This window comes from Coenobita brevimanus, chromosome 51 (genome assembly GCF_032717465.1).
Source record: "Coenobita brevimanus isolate Jiangsu-jjx chromosome 51, ASM3271746v2, whole genome shotgun sequence".
NCBI classification, from domain to species: Eukaryota; Metazoa; Arthropoda; class Malacostraca; order Decapoda; family Coenobitidae; genus Coenobita; species Coenobita brevimanus.
In genome coordinates this window covers 3,445,448-3,470,399 of record NC_137004.1, presented here as the reverse complement: position 1 = coordinate 3,470,399, position 24,952 = coordinate 3,445,448, and the positions used below count along the sequence as shown (strand labels likewise).

Below are 24,952 nucleotides of genomic sequence, written 5' to 3'. Positions count from 1 at the left end.
GTTAAAAGAGCGAAATTCTAGAAAATAAAGATAATAAAATAGGGCTAGGCGAAAAAAAAAAAAACCTGCTAAACGACAAATCTACGCCAAATTAAGTTAAAATGACTATACAATCATTAAATACAAAGGTTTATGATTTCCTGTGTGTGTGTGTGTGTGTGTGTGTGTGTGTGTGTGTGTGTGTGTGTGTGTGTGTGTGTGTGTGTGTGTGTGTGTGTGATAAATCCCCTTATACTGAAAGACAAAACTGTGGCATTTTCAGTAAGAATGTATTTAGCCTCAAGTACCTCATTACGATTATTTCTGTTTCATTCTTCTTCCTAATTGATGATTCTATTCAGCTTTAGAAAGACTTTATTAACATCTTTCCTGACACAGATGTTCCTAAGATAAACAGAAACGTTTGCAAATAGTAAAAATAAAAGTAACATGTCCTAAAATGGAAGAGGTTATGAGAGGAAGAAGACACATCCGGTGACTTCCAACACTTACATATATTCCTGTCACTTTAAATTGGCGTAAAATTAACATCTCTCCATCTTTTATTCTGAACTATAACAGGAGATTAGCCCAAAACAGCGCTAGTCACGAAGAAGTGTGTAGGGCCGTATCATTGTCTTTCTCCGCAACTGAACTTAGTAAAAGAAACTGAAAAAGAACGAAACTCTTGACCAGGTAGGTGAGAGGACAATGGTACTCGCCTTTGGATTCCTGACGAAGTATTGTGAAAGTTAGTGTGTTACGTAGACTCTCTCTCTCTCTCTCTGGACACAGGTTTCAGAGCCCGTTTCCCGAGGCCCAGCAGTCCTCCTACATACCATACACCTTTACACGTCACCTCTTAATATCGGATGCAAAATATTATAAAATTAAATATGTATACTAGATTTAGATTTCGTTTCATGAAAATTACACATCTTCTATATTCTTATCATTCTAACTTGCCTAAAATTGCCTTCTCTCTATACTGAATGCTGAGCTGTACCAGTGGATTAGCACTAGAATGTGATGCTAGTCACGAAGAAGTGCGATGGAAAGGGTGTAGAGTTGCAGCATATGTTTTTTTCTTCTTTGCCACTGTGCCACCACGTGAAGGCATCCCTCTCCAACACCTATTGTAAATAAGTGAAATATATAACCCTGAAAACGAATATAATGACTTGCCCCCTCCCCCCTTCAAAGAAAAATCGAAATATACTCGCAATTACTCAACTTACATCACTTCCTACATCCTCATTGACATTAATATATTCTGATCGCGGGTAATTATACTCCATTTTTTTTTTATTGAGGCGAAGATGCACTTGACAGGTTGATGATGATTGGCTGAATGCAACATGTCCAAAAAATATTTACTAACCCAAATTTCCCCCTCAGATATTTGTTGTCAGTTAATAATGCTAAATTATGAAGTAATGTTGCATTCAGCCAATAATCACCAATCTGTCAAGTGCATCTTCGCTGGATAAAAAAAAACTGAGTATAGGAATCTTTGCAGTGAAATGAAGGTCAATTAGATTTTCATGTCCTATTCAAAATGGCCCTTTAAATGATGAGGTAATTTGATTCTTGTTTATGACTCTCCACGCCATCATCAATAGGGGAGGTTAGGCGTAGGTCAGTTTTAACTCTCTCTCTCTCTCTCTCTCTCTCTCTCTCTCTCTCTCATACACGTCATAAAGAGTGCGCTTGCATGTTTAGGGTTCAGGGGATACGGTGTTTGTTACAAGGTGCGTGTGTTTTAACTCTCTCTCTCTCTCTCTCTCTCTCTCTCTCTCTCTCTCTCTCTCTCTCTCACACACACACACACGTCATAAGAAGCGTGTTGGTATGTTTAGGGTTTGGGGGATAGGGTGTTTGTTACAAGGTGTGTGTTTTTCCGTATCGTGTATCGTAGAGTTTTTGTTATATGATATTCGTGTGTTTGTGCATATCATTGCGGTGTGTGTGTGTGTGTGTGTGTGTGTGTGTGTGTGTGTGTGTGTGTGTGTGTGTGTGTGTGTGTGTGTGTGTGTGTGTGTGTGTGTGTGTGTGTTTACTGTATGAGGCTGTTTCAGCATGTATCTTGAATGTATTAATATATTCTACATACATTTCCTTTCATACACTATCTCACGGACTTATATAGGCCTGAGATTTTACGAACATAGTTTTACACTCATTATATTGGAAATGTAATCAAATATAACTAATTGTTCTCTTCCTATGGCAAAACAATATAGAATTTTTATGGTGTCTATTTTGGGTAGTCAGGGAAGTGAAAGTATATATCAGCATTATTACAATACTGACAACATCATCACCATCAATAATACCATCATCATCATCATCATTATCACCATCATCAGTGTCATTACCCATCTCATCACCAAATCTTTACCACTCTATTCACTCACAGATCCACACACTCATACCTTTACTACTCTACCCATTCATTGATCCACACACTCACTCCTTTACCACTCTACCCCTTCACAGATCCACACACTCACTCCATTACCACTCTATCCATTCACAGATCCACACACTCACTCCTTTACCACTCTATCCACTCACAGATCCACACACTCACTACTACTCCACCTATTCACAGATCCACACACTCACTCCTTTACCACTCTACCCATTCACAGATCAACACACTCACTCCATTACCACTCTACCCATTCACAGATCCGCACACTCACTTCTTTACCACTCTACCCCTTCACAGATCCGCACACTCACTTCTTTACCACTCTACCCATTCACAGATCCACACACTCACTCCATTACCACTCTGTCCACTCACAGCTCCACACACTCACTCCATTACCACTCTATCCATTCACAGATCCACACACTCACTCCTCTGTTTACCCCCCTTTCCCCAGTGGCCGCCACGTCTCAACCAGAGGAGCTGAATTACTCCAACAGGCGACACTCTCCTGCACAAGTGGACGAGCCAGGATTCAGCCAGACTCCCCACCGCGAGGCAAGGATGAGCGACCTCTATTTTGCAGGTATGTGGGGGGAAAGGGGAGGAAGAGGGAGGTAGGGTGAGGCAGGGAAGGGAGAGAGTGGGGTATAGTTAGCAGGGAAGGAGGAGTGTGAGCGAGGGTGAAGAAGGGAAGGGAAAGTGTGAGGGAGGGTGAAGAAGGGAAGGGAGAGAGTAAGGAAGGGTGAAACAAGGAAGGAGGAGAGAGAGAGAGAGAGAAAGAGAGAGAGAGAGAGAGAGAGAGAAGGTGAAGCAGGGAAGGAAGAGAATGAGGCAGGATGAAGCAGGATGAAGGGGAAGAAGCGTAGTGAGATAGGATGAGGGTGAGGCAGGGTGGGGTAGGATGAGGGAGGAGGAGGCAGAGTAAGGTAAGATGAGGAAAGGTGAGGCAGGGTGAAGAAGCGTGAAACAGGGCAAGGCAGGGAAGCGCCAGGGAGAGAGACAGGATGAGGTTGTTGGAAGCAGAGAACAAGAAGGGAGGTAAACAATAACCTTGTGTTTGACATGGTATGAAGAATGGGTAAGAAATAAACATGCAGGTTGAAAAAATGGAAGTAAGGAAGAGAGAGAGACAGAGAAGAGACTAAATGAGACCAAGAGAGACCGTGGACAGGGAGAAAACGAGGAGAGAAGCACAGGTAGAGGATATATGATCACTAATTTGCAGGTAAAGGTGAAGCAATGAAGAGACCAAATCAGGTAAGGGAGATTAGGAGAGGTATGGATGATGGGAAAGATAGATAGGGAAGACTTGAAGAGGATGGATGAGGTTAAGGAAAGCAGGGAGAGACAGGGGAGGAGCAGGGACAGGTAGGGGAAGTGGGAGAGGCAGAGAATTGACAAGAGGAGCCAGGGTAATGCTAAGAGAGACAGAAAAGAGGCAAAGAGAAGTAAAGGAGTCAGAGAGAGGGAGAGGGAGGCTATGAGAGACATAATAAGAAAGAGGAGAAGTAAAGGAGATAAAGACATGGTAAGGCTATGAGACGAAGGAAAAGGGTTAGGAGAAGGCTGGGAGAGGCAGTGTGAAGCACAGAGAAACAGGATAAAGCTGGAAAGAGGCAAAGAGAGGTAGGAGAAACAGGGTGAGACAGGGAAGAGGTAAGGAGAGGCAGGGGATGGTGAGAGAGGAAGGGTGAGGCAAGCAAGGGTGCAAAAAGGTGGTAAGGGGAGGCAGGAGAAGACAGGGAAGGGGCCAGAATAGGAAGGGTGAAATTGGGTGAGACAGGGTGAAGAAGGCAGAAGCAGTGAAGAGGAAGCACGAGACGAAGGAAGAAGTGTTAGGTGGGGAGAGTAGGGTAAGGCAGGAGTGTGAAAGGCAGGGAAGGTGCAGAGACAGGTCAGGCAGGGTTGGGCACGGGGCGTAAGGCAGGGAGAGGCAGAGAACAGATTATAAAGAAATAGGAGTAGACTGAACAGGCAGGGATAGAAGGTGAACAGGCAGCGAATATAAAAAAAAAACAGACGGTGAACAGATAGGGTGAGGCAGTGAACAAACAGTCAACAGTTAGAGTGAGGCAATGAACATGATAAGAACAGACAGGGTGAGACAATGAACAGATAGAGGGAGGATGTGAACAGGCAGTGAACTGACGGGAAGGGGCAATGAACAGACAGAGGGAGGAAGTGAACAGGCAATGAACTGATAGGGAGAGGCAATGAACAGACAGGGAGAGGCAATGAACAGACAGGGAGAGGCAATGAACAGACAGGGAGAGGCAATGAACTGACAGGGAGAGGCAATGAACAGACAGGGAGAGGCAATGAACTGACAGGGAGAGGCAATGAACAGACAGGGCGAGCTTTAGAAAGCCTGTGTTAAGCAGGTAATGGCAGCATCAGACAGGAGGAAGTAATTCAGAGAGAGAGAGAGAGAGAGAGAGAGAGAATTTCTGAGACAGGAAAAAAAAAAGTTTAAGTATTGCAGAACAGAGAATGGATAGGATGGAGGTGGGAGAGGCAGGAAGAGGAGGAAAGAGGCAAGAGAGGAAGAAACAGGAAGGAAGAGGAGGAAAGAGGCAAGAGAGGAAGAAACAGGAAGGAAGAGGAAGAAAGAAGAGGAGGAAGGAAGAGGAAGAAAGAAGAGGAGGCAGGGAGAAGAAGAAAGAGAGACAAGAGAAGCCTAGGCAAGGAAAAGATTTGGTAGGAGCCATGCCCGGTAAAGGGAGGGAGGGAATATGGATTGAAAGGGATAAGATGGAAGAAGCAGGGAGAGAGAGGCTGGGAAAAGGGAGGAAGAGGAAAGGAGAGTCAGGGGAGACGAGGCATGGGTAAGGGGGATGAACGAGAGAGAGAGAGAGAGAATTATGCCCTTCTAATCACCTAACGCCACGTCTCTCTTCTAACAGCTCTGGTGGCGGGACTGACAGCCATGGCGGTGTGTGGTGTCGTCGGGGCGGGAATCTGCTGGTACAGGTAAGACACACCTTTGATTCCATTCTAAATTATACCCTGGAATTTGATGGCTTACTGCTCTTCCTCATTTTTTTTCTTCCCTGCATAATAATTCTTCTTCCCAATTTCTGCTTATTTCGTCGTTTCATTTATCAAGTCTTCAACATGCTTGCAATCGTCGGCCTTGGTCACCTAAAGGCAGCTCTCCATGCTGCTCGATCTCTGGCTGACTTTCTATTCAGTCCTTTATTCCTGAGGTCACACTCCATAACCTCGTCCAAGGTCTTTTTCGGTCTGCCTCTCGCAATCCTACCCACAATGTTAACACCTCTCACTCTCTGCACCCAGCTGTCATCCTCCATCCTCTCCACATGCCCAAACCATCTCAGTCTACCCCTCCTCATTACAACACTAATACATTCAAGTCCCATCCCACCTCTCAACTCTTCATTCGTGGTCCAGACCCCCCCAGACCTGCCATTCAAGGACTCACTACACATCCATCTAATAATTATTATCTCTGTGCGTGTGAGCCTACGAACATCCTCTACCTTCACTGCTCAGGTCTCACCGCCATACAGCATTACACCTAACACACGCTGCATACAACGGCCCCTTAGCACAGAGGGAGAGCCTTTCTCAATGCCAGAGGAGACAACAGCTCTCTAACCTTACACCAACCACTCCTTACCGTAGCCACAGAGCTAGTCCCAGTCCCACCTCCAGCATATTACATGTCCTCCAGATAACAAAACTCTACACACTCAACTGACTCTCCAGCAAGATCAATCCTCTCCTGCCTCTCAATCTCTGCATGCTTCCCCGTACACATCTCACACACGAAATCACTCTTGTGCATTTCCCAAACCACTCTAACCAGCCACTCCTCTATCCCAAGCCTTCACTGCCCACTACACCTCCCTAGGTACACTGTCAATTGCCTTCTCCATTTACAACAACAAAACATTTTTCTGCCAATTGTTCCTTCCCATTTTCTGTATTTCTCCTCCCCATTTTTTACCAATTTCTCTCCCTTATATTCTCTCCAGCCTTAAATTTCAAGGTACACGTAAAATGCATATATTTCACCCTTTCTCCTTCGGCCAGGTATCACATTTTGTTGCGTTTCCTCTCTCCAGACAATTTTATTCATCTTTCTGCTTTTTTCGACCCGCCAAAATCTTCCACAGGAGCCTTCACAGTTAACGGTATCCGCCTTAACCCTGCATCATCTCTAAATATATGCAGGGTTTCATTCTCTATGGATTTATCAGGGAAAGTTCTAATTAAGTCTCTTGCAAAATGTGTTCGAGGAGAGTTTGAGTGGCCAAGGGGTTAATGAAACGTATGGTATATTAAACCCTATTAGTTGCATCTCGTGAGCTTAACAAAATCGACTGGAGGTGGCAAGAGTAAAACAAAAGTTATGTCATAGATTTCATGGGGTTCATAATGCTTCAGTAAAAAATCGCCCTTTTTATATGCACATATGAAAAAAGAAAAAGAAAAAAACTCAAGAGGTTCGAACAGGCTGCGTTACTAATTTCAGTCGTACCTTTTTCATGCTCAAATAACTTAAAACGTGCCTACCTGTTGTCAAAAAATGCAACAGCACTAGCATACTACTGCATGGAGAGGCCTTTTTTTTTCTTCTTCTTCTTTTTTACAGATGACAAAATATTCTCACGTTGTAGTTCATGAGGCCAGTCAAGGTAACACTGTCACATAATCTGCTTACAATATTTGCGTCGCTTCATTTAAATCAAACTAACTGTGTGTGTAAATGGTGCATACAGATTTACGAGCTAAGAAAACTTCGCCGAAACCAGTATTGTTACCCCTAAATTCCAGTTTGCTACCATTTTCTTCTCGAGGACAAAAGTAGAAAACGACAAGGCTAAAGGGGTATCTACGCTTTTACTCCCTTGAAACACACTCATGCCTTTCATTTCGCTTTTGTACCATTTGTGAGCAGTTATATGAAATTATGCACGAAAGAGAAATAGAAGAGGCGATCATCTTTTGTAATTTTATATGCTCATTCCGCTGCAACATAACTGTATCAAGATTTTTTTTTTTCTTTCGTTAAGCGTAACTTTGTAGTGGTGGTGGTAGTGACACTGAAATAACTGCGGATAACAATGAACACTGTTAATGATGGAAATAATTTTTAACTATATTCTCTTTTCTCTAACTAGGCCTAAAACTGACATCTCTCCATCTTCAATGCTGAGCTGTATGAACAGATTAATACCAACAGTTTATGCCAGTCACTATGAAGTGAGTCGTGACAATGCCTTTTCCCCACTGAGCTACGTGACAGGCTACGAAACGGCAAAAATCTTGGCCAAGTAAAGGTGACAGAACTATAATTGTGATGGTCATGATGGTTCTATGGTAGTCATTGTCTCCAGTTCTATAACATTCTCATTCTCTCTCCTTATTTCTTATCCTCAGTTTCTCTCGTTTCCATCTCATTTTTTAAAATTATGAAGTCCTGGATCTAAAGGGGTTACATTTCAATCTCTCTCTCTCTCTCTCTCTCTCTCTACCTCTTCTCCTCCCATTTTTTTTTTTTTTTTGCTTAGTTTTCTTCCTTCTTTCCCATTTCCTTTTTTTTCTCCCAATTTTTTTTTAGAATCTCTCTCTCTCTCTCTCTCTCTCTCTCTCTCTCTCTCTCTCTCTCATATATATATATATATATATATATATATATATATATATATATAATCTTTCCCATTCCTCCCCACCCTTTTCCCTGTCCTACTCTCTCTAATATAACAAAGACGTATATTCCTCTTTCTTCTTCTCTGCGCTCTTCCATCTCCTTTCTCCTCTTTTCTCTCTCTTTTTAGCACCTTTATCTTTTTCTCCCAATTACTCCTTCCTTCTCCAATTGCAACATCATCTCGTTCCTCCAGTGCTCTCATGCTCTTTCCTCCCTCTCATTATTTTCTTCTCTCCCCTCTCTCCGTTCCTAACATCTCCCTCCTTCCCCATTCCACTAACACATTTTCCTCCCCTCCCCCCGCCCCTCCCCCCCTCAGTAATAACGTACGGGGAGACGTGGCGAGAATAGTTCTGTGGTGTGGAGGAGAGGTGGTGTGGAGGTGGTGTGGAGGGGAAGAGGGGAGGAGGGGAGGTGGTATGGAGGTGGCGTAATGTGGAGGGGAAGGTGGTGTGGATGGGGAAAGGCGGTTGTGTGTAGAGGGGGATGGTATGGTGTGAGGGGGAGGGGAAGGCGGTATGGAAGGGGAGTGATATGGAACGGAGAAGGGGGAGGTGGTGTGGAGGGGAGGGTGATATGAAGGGGCAGGAGGGGAGAGTGATGTGGAGGGGAGGGGGTATTGTAGGCGTAGGATCAGATAACTTGATTCCTAGAGATCGGTCGCGTACCCTTCTTTCCCTTTTCCCTCTCCTACCCTCACTTTTTATTTTTTTCTCTCTCTCTTCCCTCACACTCATTTCCTTCCTTTCCCTCTCTTCCCACACACACTCATTACTAATTTTCCTCGCTTTCATTACACTCATTTCTTTCCTTTTCCCCTCGACTCACGCACTCAGGTCTTTTCCCCTCATGCCTTACACTCATTTTTTTTTTCGTTTCCTCTCTTTCCACACACTCATTTCTTTCCTTTTCCCTTCTTCCCTCACACTCATTTCTTTCTTTTTCCCCAAACATGATTATATTTTTTTTCATAAACATGATTATATTTTTTTTCATAAACATTACTATTCCTAAATTTTTACATCCTTTCGTACAAGTCTTCTTAGTTTATTCTATCGTCTTTTTTTTTTTAGCTGTGTATTATTGCTCATTTTTACTTCCTTACAGTTCACGTTATTATTATTATTATTATTATTATCATCATCATTACCAACATGAACATCACCATTAATTTTTTTAACAGTTTGCTACATTTCTTTTCTCCTCTGCTATTTCTTATTAATTCTGACTTCCTTTTGCATTTTCCTTCCTTCATCCTTTCATTATCTACCATTTTTTGTCTTTACACATATCCCAGCTAAATTTAAACAATATTATTCACCGGACAGAAGAAAATAAAGCAACAAGGAAAGTAAAGATCAATAAAAATAATGATACAACTGATGAGGTGTCAGAACACATGACAAAAAAAAAAAGAGAAAAACGAAAGAAAATGAAGGATGGGAAAAATTGAATGAGGTGACACTTTTGAGTTGACTGAATGTGTATCCTTTCCTGCCGAGGATCTGAATTTGATTTTATTTTTGCTCATATAATCAACTTTGGAAAACTCTTAATGAAGGTGTCATAAGGAATCTCCATAACTCATTCCTTTCTCTAACTCACTCCACTCTCTCACAAATATCTCATTCCACTCCTAATATGCACATTTCGCTCTCTAACAAACATCTCATTCCATTCGCTAACAAACACCTCATTCCACTCTCTAACAAACACCTCATTCCACTCTCTAACAAACACCTCATTCCACTCACTAACAAACACGTCATTCCACTCACTAACAAACACGTCATTCCACTCTCAAACAAACACCTCATTCCACACACTAACAAACACCTCATTCAACTCTCTAACAAACATATCATTCCACTCTCTAACAAACACCTTTTTTCACTCTCTAACAAACACCTCATTCCACTCTAACAAACACCTTATTCCACTCTCTAACAAACACCTCATTCCACTCTCTAACAAACACTTCATTCCACTCTCAAACGAACACCTCATTCCACTCTCAAACAAACATCTCATTCCACTCTCTAACAAACACCTCACTCCACGCTCTAACAAACACCTCATTCCACTCTAACAAACACCTCATTCCACTCTAACAAACACCTCATTCCACTCTCAAACAAACATCTTATTCCCCTCACTAACAAACACTTCACACTTTCCACTGCACTGAATCATCTCCATACATACCTCATAAACACCTGCTGCCTTCTCATTCCTCAGGTGCATAACATTCTTCACTTCCACTAAGGTCACATTCCCCTGCACTACATTCCTTCTCTGCACACCATCAGAATCAAATATATTTACTACCACTCTGCTCTGACTCCCTCATTTTTTCCACTCTGCTCTCATTTCCTCATTCCTTCCACTCTGCTCTCATTCCCTCATTCTTTCCACTCTGCTCTCATTCCCTCATTCTTTCCACTCTGCTCTCATTCCCTCATTCTTTCCACTCTGCTCTCATTCCCTCATTCTTTCCACTCTGCTCTCATTCCCTCATTCTTTCCAATCTGCTCTCATTCCCTCATTTTCTCCACTCTGTTCTCATTCCATCATTCATTCCACTCTGCTCTCATTTCCTCATTCCTTCCACTCTGCCCTCATTCCCTCATTCTTTCCACTCTTCTCTCATTCCCTCATTCATTCCATCAGCTTCCTACTTCAATTCCTCTTGTTAGCTACCTGCCACTTTCATCCTTCACACCTTCACACTTTCACCTTCATTTCTACATTTTCTCACCTGACAATAACACTAAAACAAAAATTCTACTTAGGACATTTGGAAATAACACCTGTATGTTGGAAATAATGCGATATCATAGAAGAATGTCTGAAAAATAAAGGAAAAAATATTCACAGGTGACTGCTTAGAGACACTGGCTTTATACTTACAAACTTTCTCGAGTTTTACTCTCATATTAAACTGATTTTTTATAACTTCGTCTCCCTTCACAGAGTTACCAGACATTGCACAGTCAAGCTAATGTTAAAATGAACTAAAGAGGAAACATTTAAGGGAAAATCCGCAACATTTCTCGAAGTTCCCCTTTTTTCATAGGTAAGTGCATGTAATTTTTTGTACCTGTAATTGTGAAACGAACGAATCACGGACGAAACAGGCTCGAAGGCCCGATCTGCTCGACCTTGCTCCAAACCGTAACCGCATTCGACGTCGAGTGAAACACAGGATTGTATTCGGGGAGAGAGAGAGAGAGAGAGAGAGAGAGAGAGAGAGAGTGTGTGTGTGTGTGTGTGTGTGTGTGTGTGTGTGTGTGTGTGTGTGTGTGTGTGTGTGTGTGTGTGTGTGTCTGGTTTTGCTTCGGTTTGTTGGTGATTATTCTCCCTCCCTTTCAAACTTTTTTTTTTTTCAGGGAGAACTATAAAATAATTGTAAAAGCCTTAATAGATAATTTAATACAGGTGTTAGAGATTCAGGAACATGCATGGTTATTTTAGGGCCAATTGACCTGGAATTAAAAGCGTGAGGATGTAGTAACGAGCGTTGGTAAGTAGAAAGAACCACAACAACACTAGAAAGAAAAGAAAGTGTAAAGAAAGAAAGAAAATAAAGAATGGGGATCTCAGACAATGGTAAACTGTTTTATTCTTTACCCCTCCTCCCTGTTCCTTAAAATTCTCTAGCCTTTCTTCCTCCACTTTAACATCGATCCCATACTCCCTTCTCTTCACCCTTTCTCCCTCTCTCCCTCACGCTGTCATCTCTACCCCTCACCCTTCCTTCTCCACGCACCTCTTCCTCCCCCTCCCCCTTCACCCTTCCTTCTCCCTTCACCTCTTTCTCCCTCTCTCCCTCAACCTGCCGTCCTCTGTCATTCACCCTTCCTTCTCCTCTCACCTCTTCCTCCACCTCACCCTTCACCCTTCCTTCCTCTCCCCCTCACCCCTCATCACACCCTGCCCCTCCCCCACCCACTCTCTGCATAATAATGAGGCAAGATGTTACCCCCCCCCCCGGCCCAAGTGAGGGTGGGGCAGCCATTATGCTCCTCTACATAATGGATGCATACTAACTGGGAGGATTGATTGATGGAACGGATTAGCACAAAGGAAGTACTGCAGTCTGCGTATTATATTATTATTATTATTATTATTATTATTATTATTATTGAAACTATAACTAACCTTAAAAGTGCTTAAAATTATAATGATAATAAATAATGATCATGTTGAGCGATGTCAAAGCGCTATGAAGTATCATGTGCAATTTTTCGATGTCCAAAATATGCCAGGTGGGGGGGGGTCAACCATCCACTCACTCTATGTAGCGCTGCCTTAAGAAACGATGTACTGTACCCAAGAAACAATGTACTACCCCAACCGAATGACGCCTGGTGATCTAGCGGGTTTAGACGCTCCGACCTGATGAAGCCCCGCGTGGTATTAAATGTCAGGACTGGGTGGCCTAGCTCTGGGCCCCTACGCTACTGATGGGATAAGAAAAGGATAGGATGAAGGAAGGATGGGAAAATGATGAAGGAGGGATGGTAAAATGATGAAGGAGGGATGGTAAAATGATGAAGGAGGGATGGTAAAATGATGAAGAAAGGATGACAAAATGATCTATCTATCTATCTATCTATAGCCCGACGCCCTAATCCCGCAAAGGGTGGCCGCAGACAAAACGCCTCCAAGTCACTCTGTCACCCACCATTTGACCCCCCTCCCCCCAACTCACCCCCCCCTCCCTCATATACCTCTCAACTCCATCCCTCCACCTCATCCTCGGTCTACCCCTCCCTCTCCCTCCCTCCACCTCACCTACATACACCCTCTTAGTCAGTCTTTCATTCTCCATTCTCTCCACATGTCCAAACCACCTCAGTGTATTTCTCCTAATCTTTTCAACCACATCCACATCTACCCCACAACGTTCCTTCACTTCTTCATTCGCCAACCTGTCCCTCCACGTCACTCCACATGCTCCTCTCAAGTAACTCATTTCCACTGCTCTCACTCTTGACTTGTTCCCCTCTTGCAAGGTCCACGCCTCGCTTCCATACGTCAGGGTAGGGATCACAATACCATCATGCAGTGACTTCTTAACTTCCATACTCACCTCCCTATTTCTCATAACTAGAACAATAATGACGATACTATTCTGGCCCCATGAAGTCTTACCCACAATTTTCCTCTTATTCTCTGCAATCTTCAGACGATTTTACTCAGCTCTGGGGAGATTTTTCGAACTGGAGGGGTTAGAGGTAGCAGCTTTCGTTTACCCTTTCACTTTAGGTGTCCTCAAAGCTGAATAAAATAGCATGGGGGTAACGTGAATAAGATTAATAAAACACGTCACAGGAATGAATGGATGAATGGCCTCTTTTTTATATTTTCTCGCAGCCTGGACTAAAATATTAACTACGGCAATTAGGAAAAACGGATACAAATAAGGCTTATATTTTTACACGTGAAAAGCTACATGGAAAAAAAAAACATGGGGGAAGCAAAATACGCACAGAATCTCACTCTAATCTTTCAAAAATTAAGTGTTTATGGCTCTCTAACAAGTGTAATTTTTTCGCTGCGACGGGGTGGATTTCGCATATTCCTTAACACCCAAAGCTTAAAAATTCACCTTTTGTGATCTCTTCTCTTCTGCTACCTAGGAATTATATTTAGACAATCAGATTATTTAGTTCAAGCGACAGTAATCATAGTGGTCGTGTTTTTTTCTAGTGTACCCTTGAGTTCACCTGCAAAAGAATATAGAAAACGGTATTATTTTGGCGGGTAAAAATATGACAGCAAAATTTGATTAAGTTAAAAAAAAAGTTTAAAAATCTGGACAACTAGGGTGTAATTTTTTAAACGATGATGATGATGATGATGATGAAGTGTTGTTATTTGTCTTTTGCTCTGAGACAGTGCCAAAAGATTTAATTGTTCAGGTATCAAAAGTGCCATGAAAGGTGGTCGTGGTGACAGTGGTGGTGATGGTGAAAAGATGTAGTGATGGTGGTGGTGATGATAATGTTAGTATTGGTGGTGGTGGTGGTGAAAGGATGTAGAGATGGTGGTGGTGGTGATAGTGTTAGTGATGGTGGTGCTGGTGAGAGGACGAAGCAATGGTGGTGGTGGTGATAGTGCTGGTGATGGTGAGAGGATGGAGTGATGGTGGTGGTGGTGTAAGTGTTGGTGACGGTGGTGTGGTGAGAGAATGGAGTGACGGTGGTGGTGGTGATAGTATAAGTGATGGTGGTGAAAGGATGTAATGATGGTTGTGGTGGTGATAGTGTTGGTGATGGCGAAAGGATGTAGTGATGGTGGTGATGAGAGGATGTAATGATGATGGTGATGTAGTCGAGATCTGCTAGAAGTGATAGTGACAGCTGATGTACCAGTGATGTTAGTGGTGATGATGGTGAGAATATGGTGGTGGTGGTAATGGGGATTCAATGGTGGAGATGGACGGTGGTAGATGTGATGATGATGATGGTAGAGGGAGTGTGGTGGTGGTGGTGGTGACGGTGGTTGTGGTGATGCGGTGGTGGTGGTGGTGGTGACGGCGATGCTATTGGCACTAAGGAAATTGGTGGTGATGATGGAAACGTAGGTGATGACAGCAGGAGATAACAGTGGTGCCAGTAGCAGTATTAGTGATGCTCTCTCTCACTCTCTCTCTCTTTCCCTCTCTCTCTCTCTCTCTCTCCCTCCTTGACCTTTATCCTCATCGGTATTCCCCACAGTTCCATTTCTTTTCCCTTCACCCTGTCACCTTCAAGCCGTCTCTTTTAGGCTTTCCACCTCTCATGTTTCTCTCTCTCATACCTATTTTTCCTTTCAATTTCTATCTCTTTATTTCTTATTTCGTTCATTTTATTTTGGCCTTTGCTTTAGTTCTCTCTCTCTCTCTCTCTCTCTCTCTCTCTCGTTTCGTCTCCGTCACTCCTTCCCCAGTGTCTCTTTTATGACAGTCACCTCGTTTGCCTGTTCCCTGCCCCACCATACAAATTTCTGCTTTACTCTCATCTTTCCCTCAACTTTACTGCCTTGACTTTCCCTCTATCTCCATTTTTCCTCTCCCTCCTGTCTCCTTTTCCTCAGTTTCCCTTCATTTTTCTCTCATTTTCCTTTTTTTCCATCCCTCCTGGATTCAGATTTCCCATCCTTCATTTCTCACAGTTTTTCTTTTTTCTTCTCCTTCCTATTTCCATATTTTTTTTTCTCACTCTTCCCCATTTTTTTCTATTGCCTTTCTCCTTAACTTACACTTTCTGCTTTCTTTCTTCTCTCCCACGTCTCGTCATTTCTGTTTACCTTTTCTTTCTAATTTACTATGCCGAGGCGTATATGGTTTCTCTCTCTCTCTCTCTCTCTCTCTCTCTCTCTCTCTCTCTCTCTCTCTCTCTCTCATTCTTCTTGGTATTCCATTTCATTCATGTGATTTTCTACTTTCATTTCTTTTATTATTTTCCATCTTTCTGTAAATGTGTTTCTCTTTTCCTTAATTTCTCTTGACATTATCTCTTCTTTCTTAAGTGATTCTTCCCCCCCTTTTTTTTACATGCTGTCATTTTTGTTCTTCTGTCTATATTTTCCTGCTGTTTTTCCCCCTGTGTTTATACTTTCCTCCTGTTTTTCCCCTCTGTTTGTTTTTTCCTACTGCTTCACCCTCTTGTTTCCCTTCCCCTCCTTTCTTTCCCCTCTACTGTTTCGATTCCCCTCCTGTCTTTCCCCTCCTCAGTTCATATTTTGCTCCTGTCTTCCCCTCTTCTGTTTATATTTTCGTTTTCTATTTCCCCTCTTCTGCGTTTATTTCCCTCCTGTTTCCCCCTTTGTTTTCCTTCCTCTCCTACCTTTCTCCTTTTCTGTGTTCATTCCTCTCTCCAGTCTTTCCCTCCAGCCATCCCTGCATCTCCAATCCAGCACAAAATCACGCACACTTCTCCAATATTTTCAAGGAAGAAACCCTTTGCCAATATCGATTATGCAGAAGCGACACAAACATCATAAAGCACCCTAAAACACACACCGCCATTCCCTTCTGCTTTATATGTATCAGATCCACCAAACTTGACTTTTTTAATCGCAGTGGCGTGCCTCTGATAGCCTGCCGTATGTCAATTAACGTATAATGAAAGTTCGCGTGTGTATCAGATGGCGAGATGTTACATATTCTCATAAGCAGAAAGTACTGATAACTAGCTTCTGGCCTTGGGTTCTTTCTTCCTTGCATAAAAAAAAAAAGCGTACTGGTTCATGGCCGGTATTCTCGTCGGTTGAGGAGGCTCCCTAACACCTTTTCCTAAGCGATTTATTTTGCTTATTACACCTTACTGTCTCCTCTGTTATATAGATCTTTCCAATATCGCCATACTCTGCATAAAAATGTATAAAATGATATTAACCAGCCATATCCAAAAATAAATAGCTAAGGAAGAGGTGTTAGGGCGCTTCCTTGCGTGATGAGACATAAGTTTTTTGACGCTGTCTTTCCAATAAACTATAGTTATTTCACCTTAACTTGACCATGATTTTCGTCCTTATGTATTTACTTATGTATTTATTTTTTTACGTAACTATCTATATACCTAGGCTGCTTCTCCCAAGGAATGGGAGGTAGCCGAGACAGGACGACACACTCCCAATTTACTCAACCAGTCAAACACATTCATTCGCATCTTAGCCCCAAAGGGGAGAAGGGACAGATCCTCACCGCACCACACCGCACGAAGGTCAACTGTGCAGTGCAATCAGTGACACCCGCAGCAGGATCCACCAGCAGAGCTGGTTTACCCCTGCCACATCATAATAGACCCATCCCCTTACACGTAACTCACTGGCAGGATAAGTCAATGCTACGAGTCATACATCCTTCCCAATGCACTTCGTGATTAGGACCATCATCTAGTGTTTATCTATTGTTAAACTCCGCATTCAATATGGGGAGAGAGCGGTTTTAGGCCACGTAAGAGTAAAAAGAGTGCAGCTGCCAATCGATTTATCTATCTATTGGCCTATCAAGTGAAAGTTGCCATAACAAGTACATCAGGGCCATTTTAATTCTAAGTAAAATAGTTGTTTTAGAGTATCAATTTCTACATAAAATTCCACCTGTAAATCATAGTGACAAATTGGAAAACGGGCAACAATGGCTACTTTTAAAGTGTTTCTTCAACTTAGTCCTTAATGGCAAAAATGGACGTCAGAAAGGCGAATTATGGCTTACCGAAGACTTGCTATTAAAAGAGGGAGGGGGAAATCTACGGACTCCGCTACCCAATTTTCACTATGTTTGTGTAGGGTGAGATTCTCTGATGTGTCGGTAACGCCTGATGAGAGAGAGAGAGAGAGAGAGAGAGGGAGAGAGAAATGACAGACGGCAAAAATATAAAATCCCTCCAATTCACCTGATAATACACTCCTTCATATCACCGTGGCGATCACAGTCATGATAAATATAAAAATGATTTGTATGGTGTGTACAATCCCCATGTTACTATAATTATTCCTTTTTAATTATTCAAGAACCGTGCAATCAAGACACGAAATATATACATAATTATTTTTGGTATTAACTAATGACTGTACTGAGGAAAAGGTAATTATCTCACTTAAATAACATGTGCATTTTTAATTACATTCCATGCTATCAGAAACATCAAAGGAGTCCATTTTGCGCTGTAATTATCACAGTACTCCATTTTCAGAGAGAGAGAGAGAGAGAACGAGAGAGAGAGAGAGAGAGGATGTTTCTCGTCCAGTCAAACTGCAGAGTCAATTTTCTCTTCTCTACACTCAAGGCACGAAGACAGTCACAGAAAACACACAAACTACGCGAAAACACACACACACACACACACACACACACACACACACACACACACACACACACACACACACACACACACACACACAAATCTCGTGATGGCTCTGCCGATACGCCTCCTCTTGAAGTCAACCTCCCCCCCCTTTGTTCCCCCTCTACACAGGTCTCTCCCTCCCTCCTCCATGATTTTCCCCCTCCCCCTCCTTTTTTCCCCCACTGGGCGTAATGAGGGAGTGGGTCCAGCCTCGTGCTAGCTCTCAGATCAAAAAATTTAGAGCGTCATGCAAATTACAATGCCAGAGTAGTGCCCCCTCTCTACCCCGTTTTCTATCTCCTCCACCTTTGACATCTTGACTTCCTCCCCCCTCTAAACCCCTCTCACACCTTGCCACCCCCTCCTCTTCGCCTCCTCTCCCCACTCACCCTCGAAATTCGTGGTTACCCCTCCTCCCTCCTAACCCCTCCCACACCTTGCCTCAGCCCTCCTTCTCCCCATTTACCCCCTCCGCCTTGGACATTGACTCCCTCCCCTATTGTTCCTTCCATCCTTGCTCTCTCATTTTCCCCTCCACCTTCGACATCATACCATTTTCTTCCACTCCTCCTCGTCGTCCTCCTCCTCCTCTTTCCAAGCCTCGTCTCATCCTTCCTTCATCTCTCCTCACCCCTCTTTTCCTCATGCATATGCCTACCTTTCCATCCCTACCTTCACCTTCCACTCTTTCTCTCATCTTCACGTCTTGTCCTCGTGATATTTCCCCTCCTCACCTCAACTTCCATCCATCTTCCTCACCTCAACTCCATTCCTATCCCTCCACCCTTCTTCAAAGTCCATCCCTTCCACATCTCATCTCATCCTATCGTCTTCTCCTCAACTCCCTTCTATTCCGCTTTCTCACTACCTTCTTAAGTCCTTCCTTCCCTCCTTCCCCTTCCTTCCCTTCCTCTGACACTCGCCCTCTCCTTCACGTCATTCTTCGGTATTCTTGTCCCCTTCCCCACCTCCTCGTCTCCCTTTTCTTCCCATGCTCCTTCTTCCTTTCTCCCTCTCGCTTCAACGCTCCCTCTCATTATTTCCCCCAAACTCCCTCTTTTTCGCACCCTTCCTCGGTATCCTCCTCTTATCTTTCTCACCTTTTTCCCTCTTCCTCTCTCCCTCTTTCTTTTTTTCTACACCCTCTCCCCTCCTCGTCCGTACTCTTCCTTCGCTCCACAATCCATTAATCGTCAGTCTTCCATCCCTCTTAAACTCTTCTATCCCACGTTCCCCTCTTTCCCCCCTCCTTCTCTGTCCCTTCTACTCCCTCTCCTGCTATCCTACCTATTCCCTCTCCTTGATAATCCTTCAGTACCTATCCTTCAGTACTCCACGCCTCTCTCCATTACCAAGCAACAAAATCTCTCTCTCTCTACTCCTCACCTCCCCTACCCTTCTGTCTGTATGAATGTGTGAATGTATATGTATGTCTGTGCGTATGAATGTATGTATTTATGTATGTATGTATGTATGTACATGTGGGTTGGCCAGGGCGTTATGTCTACACATGTGCGAATGGCTATGTATGTACGCATCGGTGGATATAAGCAACACAAAAGACTAAAAACAAAATCAGACTGAAAGAACTCCAGGACCAAAAAAAAAAAAAGGATCGAAAAATGAAAGGCAGAAAAATAAGTATGCTCCTCAGAAAAAAATAAGTATGTTCCTCATATAATAAGTATGCTCCTCTGAAATAATAAGTATGCTCCTCAGAAATAATAAGTATGCTCCTCAAAAATAAATATGCTCCTCAGGCTTCTTAAAATTCACCATCAAAAATTTCTCAAAGGGACCGGGACCCCTCCCCCCCAGGAGCGTGAATTTGAAACTGGTAAATATTTTCGCGTCTACCCGGGGGGCCTGCCAGCCGTCGGAAGCTGTTTGCACCCCTACCGCTGAAAGTTGGGGTGAGCGGAAGGTGTGAAAATGGAGAGGGGTGGGGGAAAATGATGGGGAAAATAAGTGAGGGGTGGTACAGAGTGAGGGTGTGGTGGAGAGGGAGGGTGTGGTGAGAGGGAAGGGGTGGTGACTGGAGTGTGGTGGGCAGTGGTGAGGATGTTGTGGTGAGTGGTGAGGGTGTGGTGGAGAGGGAGGGTGAGGTGGAAAGGGGTTAGGGTGTGGTGTAGAGGGGTAAGGGTGTGGTGGAGCGGGGTAAGGGTGTGGTGGAGCGGGGCAAGGGTGTGGTGGAGCGGGGTAAAGGTGTGGCGGAGAGGGGTAAGGGTGTGGTGGAAAGGGGTAAGGATGTGGTGGAGAGAGTTGAAGGTGTGGCGGGGGGTGGTGAGGGGATGGTGGGGAGTGGTGAGGGATGACGGGGTGGAGGAGAGGGGTGTGGGGGATGATGGGGTGAAAGAGGAGAAGGAAGCAAGGGAGGAAAAAAATTCAGTACTGTTATGAAAAGGAACAGTGAGGGAGAAGTAAAACTGAACAAGGGTTAAGAGGAAGAAGACTGGGGAGAAATTGGAGAAGAGGACGAAAACAAAGAGGAAGAATTAAATGAAGATGAATAAGAGAGGTAGTGGAGAGAGGAAAGAGGAAGTGGAGGAGATGGGAGAGGGGAAGATAGAGGTGGAAGGGGAAACGGTGATTTATGTGGAAGAGAAGTGGATGGAAGTGGAAGAAAAAGGGATGTGGACGTGAAGAAAAAGGAGGAGGTGATGGGGAGGGGTGAGGGGAGATGATGGAGAGGGTGAGGGGAAATGATGGAGAGGGTAAGGGGAAATGAAGGAGAGGTGTGAGGGGGGGGGAATGTGAAGGAAAGAAAGGCTAAGGGTGGGAGAGGGTTGGAAAATAAAAGGTGGGGAGAGAGAGAGAGAGAGAGAGAGAGAGAGAGAGAGAGACAGACAGACAGACAGGCAGAGAACTGAAGATAAAGGACAAGAATAGAATGGAGAACGCAGGGTGTGTGTGTGTGTGTGTGTGTGTGTGTGTGTGTGTGTGTGTGTGTGTGTGTGTGTGTGTGTGTGTGTGTGTGTGTGTGTGTGTAAAACGCGACGAAATGTGTATGTGTATGTATATGTTTTTTCCCTGGCGTGTATGTCTCTTTGCATGTATGTATACGTGGGTTATATGTGTATGGACGCAAGTAAACAAAGGTCTGGAATCTGGGTTATAAAAATAGCAAAACAAGAGATGCGAAATTGGAGATATGGAGCACAGAAGATGGAGGTGGGGTGGGGAGCGAGGGGTGAGAGGGGTGGGGGTTGGGGTTAAGGGGGTGAGAGGGGAGGGGCAGGGGTGACAGGGATGGGGGTAGAGGTGAGGGGGAAGGAAGGGAGGGGGTAAAGTAAGATGGACGAAACGAAGCAAGACTGACAAGTGAAGCGAGACTGAGTGAGAAGAGAGGAGGGGTGGCGTGGGGTGAAAAAGAGAGAGAGAGAGAGAGAGAGAGAGAGAGAGAGAGAGAGGGGGGGGTTGAAAAGTGAAAAGGAAGAGAGGAAAGAGGAGGAGGAGAAATGGGTAGGGGAGTGTAGAGGGGAATGGAAAGCTGGGAAGGGAGAGAAATAGTGGAGAAAAGTAAGGCAAATGGAAAAGATGAGGAAGAGAGGAAAGAAAGGGAAAGGAGAGACGGGAGAGACAAGGAAGAGAGAGAGGGGAGACGAGAGGGGAAAACAAAACGAGGAGAAAAACAAAGGATAGAGGGGAGGGATAGAGGAGGACAGGAGAGAGGAGAAGGGACTGAGGGTGAGGGGAAGAAAGAAAAGATGTGGCAGAGGAGAAAATCAAAGGAGAAAAGAATAATTATAAGAATTTAATTGTGGCGATGGAGAGGAGACGGGTGTGTGGCGTAGAGGAGAACAAGCGAAAAGAATAGGTGCAAGCTTTATAAGAATGTCTAGAAGGGTGAAGGAAGGGAATGGGAAGGGCAGGGATGGGCAGGGAAGGGAAGGATGGGGAAAGTCAGCATCTATAAGGACGGAAAGGAGCAGGGGAGGGAAGGGTTGGGAATAGGAGATAGCAGGGAAGTGTGAGGGAGGGGGAGAGGAAAGGATGGAGAGGGGGTAAAGGAAAATGCTGATGGGTGAGAAAGAGTACAGAATGATGGGGAGTAGCAAAGGAGAGATGGGGAGGAGCAAAGGAGAGATGGGGAGGAGCAATGGAATGGGGAGGATAAGAGAGGTGGGGAGGGGCAAAGGCGGTAGGGAAGAGGATAAGTATGAAGAGGAAGGAGAGAGTAAAGTGTGGAAAGGCGGGGAGAGAGATGGGAAGAGAAAGGGGAGTGGGGAGGAGCCATGAAGTTGGGGAGGGACAAAGAGAGTGCAGAAGAGTGGAAAAGACAGAACAAAAGAGTGGGAAGAAGCACTAGAGAGGGGAGAGGTATAAAAAGGGGAGGGTTGGGGAACTGGGGAGCTGGTGGGGAGGGGGGAGCAGGGTAAAACAAGGCTAAAACTTGAGAAGACATGTGGATTCTCAGGAGACGTCACACTTACTCCATCTTCGCTCTCTCTCTCTCTCTCTCTCTCTCTCATTTTCTGCCATTGAGCTTCTAATTTACCTCAGTGTCTTCCTCCCAAAGCAATTTTCTCTCCTCGCTTATTCCATTCCCTCTTGTTCCTCTGTCTCCTTCATACCCTGCATCTTTTCTTTCCTCCTCTTCTGTCTTCTCCTCTTTCTTCTTCTATTCCTCCCTCTCCTCCTCTTTGTTTTCCACTCTTTCCTCTTTCTTTTCTTCCTCCCTCTACTCTTCTTCTCTCTTCTTATCCTCCATCTCCTTTGTTGAACCGCACTGTTTCTCCCTCATTCTTACTCTTAATACTCTCTTATTTCTCCAACAATTTCAAATCTCTCATTCTGTATTTCCTTCACCATTCTTCCATTCTTTAGTCTCTCATTCTTCGTTACATTCTTTCTCAACCCCTCTCCTCTCCCCTCACACTTCTTAGCCTTTCCACAACCAAGATGTTTATAAATTCCTCCCCTCTTATCTCCAGACGATTTTATTCAGCTGCGGGCACACCTCTCGTAGAGAAAGGGGTAAATTCTTCACTCCCTTGACGTATTATAATTTCTTGACCTTAACTTGGCCCAGATTTCTTCCTGTTATAACTTATTTCACGTAGCTCAGTGAGAGAATAAGGCAATACCGTGGCTTAGCGTCCTCTCCCTAGCACTGCTTCGTGACTAGCATCGTATTCTAGTACAAATGTCTCTACAAGTCAGTACTTAGGATGGAGAGATGGCAATTTTAGGCCAAGTTAAAGTGAAAAGGGTACCGTATAGTTTCTTTCTTGTTTCTTCCAGACGATTTTATTCAGCACAGGTATGCCCTCTCGTACTGAAAAGGTTAATGAAAGCTAACTCTAACCCCCTCTAGCTCTAAAGGTCTCTCTAAGCTGCATTAAATCGCCTCTAAGAAAACATTAAGAAATAAGCTACGGGATTGTCGTATATGTGGCTCATCTGAAAAGTGAACCCGGTCGACTGCAGGCTGAAATGGCCTCTCTCCTGCAGTCCACAATCATTTCTGGGGATAAGGAGGAAGGTGAGGGATGTTTGTATGACCGGGCAGTGGAGCCGCATGGATATATCGGTGCCATCACATGATGGCGTCCCACTCCAGCACCCATAACCTGACACAAGGATTTAATGAGTCTGTTAATAAATCGGTAAGGAAGGTAAATTAAGTGGTCTGATGGTGGCTACACAAATAAATAAATAAATGAATAAATGGTCATTGCGGTGAATAGCTTAAGCCTCTCTCTCTCTCTCTCTCTCTCAGGAATCGCCATTGTAGTGAAGAGGTTAACCATTTGCACCTCTCTCTCTCTCTCTCTCTCTCTCTCTCTCTCTCTCTCTCTCTCATCTGTAATTACCTCTTAGCCGAATTTAATAGTCTGGCGTAAACAGGAACAGAAAACGAGAGTTGCCCCGACCATGAGAAGGTCAATGAGAACAATATAACATTCTTAGTCTCCCATGCTCACTCTCAGCTGAATAAAATCGTCTGGGGTTAGCTAGAGCGAGTACCAGAGTTGCTCCCACCATGCAAGGGTTAATTGTACCAGTATTAACACTCCCAGCCTCCTTTGACACACTATCAGCTGAATAAAATAGTGTGGCGTTAACATAGATGAAAATAATAAAGAAAACGTGAGCATGAAAGTGTTAATTACATTTTCTAAGGAAGAGTGGACTGTTGGGGAGACTATTATATATATATATTTTTTTCTTTTGCCTCGTGTGCTCATATTTCATACCTTCCCCCCTCTTCTCTCTCTCCCTGTGAAGTAAATCTGACAAGAGAGAGAGAGACAGAGAGAGAGAGAGAGAGAGAGAGAAGGCTGACTGGGGAAGAGGGACGTGAAAAGAACCGGGTAGTTGGAAGTTAATTTAGAAAACAAGGAGAGAGCGAGAGAATATAAAGACGACGAGGGAAGCGGGAAAGGCAGGAAGAGAGAGAGAGAGAGAGAGAGAGAGAGAGAGAGAGAGAGAGAGAGGGAGGGAGGGAGGGAGAGAATGTTTCCTGACTCTACCTGCATTTCCACTTCCCGGAATGTGACACCTGTGGCAGCTGTCCACCCCCCCTCCTTTCCCCCACTCCCCTCCTTGCCCCCTCCCTCCCCTCCCCCTTCTATCCTTCCCCTCCCCCCTTTCCCCCACTCCCCTCCTTGCCCCCTCCCTCCCCTCCCCCTTCTATCCTTCCCCTCCCCCCTTTTTCCCCTCCCTCCCCTCTACTACCCCCCTGCTTTCTTCCCCTCCACTACCCATCTCCTTCCCTCCCCTCCACCTTTGTCCTCCCTCTCCCCTTTTCCTTTATCACCAGATCCCTTGCCTCCCTCTCTCTCTCTCTCTCTCTCTCTCTCTCTCACAAACTTAACACAAATCTCCTAACTTTATAACTGTAGCTAGATTTTTTTTTCTCTGTCTCATTTTACATAATTGAATTTCAGCTTCCTTAAAATAAAATAAAAAATCCTTACATAAATAAAAACTAATTTCCATTTTAGGTGTTGACTCTTCCTCTCGACAATTTTTCACCTTTTTATTTCCAAATTTAATTCACGTATAAAC

The 24,952-nt window shown here is 44.1% G+C and overlaps 1 protein-coding gene across 2 annotated transcripts in view; it reads left to right on the top strand.

Moving 5' to 3' along the window:
* LOC145400244 (uncharacterized) overlaps positions 1-24,952 on the top strand; it is a 538,777-nt gene that overhangs the window by 211,907 nt on the left and 301,918 nt on the right. For both annotated transcript variants that reach the window (XM_080272757.1, XM_080272756.1), the window contains 2 exons: positions 2,874-3,002; positions 5,323-5,389. In XM_080272757.1, the coding sequence (XP_080128883.1) occupies positions 2,874-3,002; positions 5,323-5,389 (196 nt within the window). The remainder of the gene's footprint in view (positions 1-2,873; positions 3,003-5,322; positions 5,390-24,952) is intronic.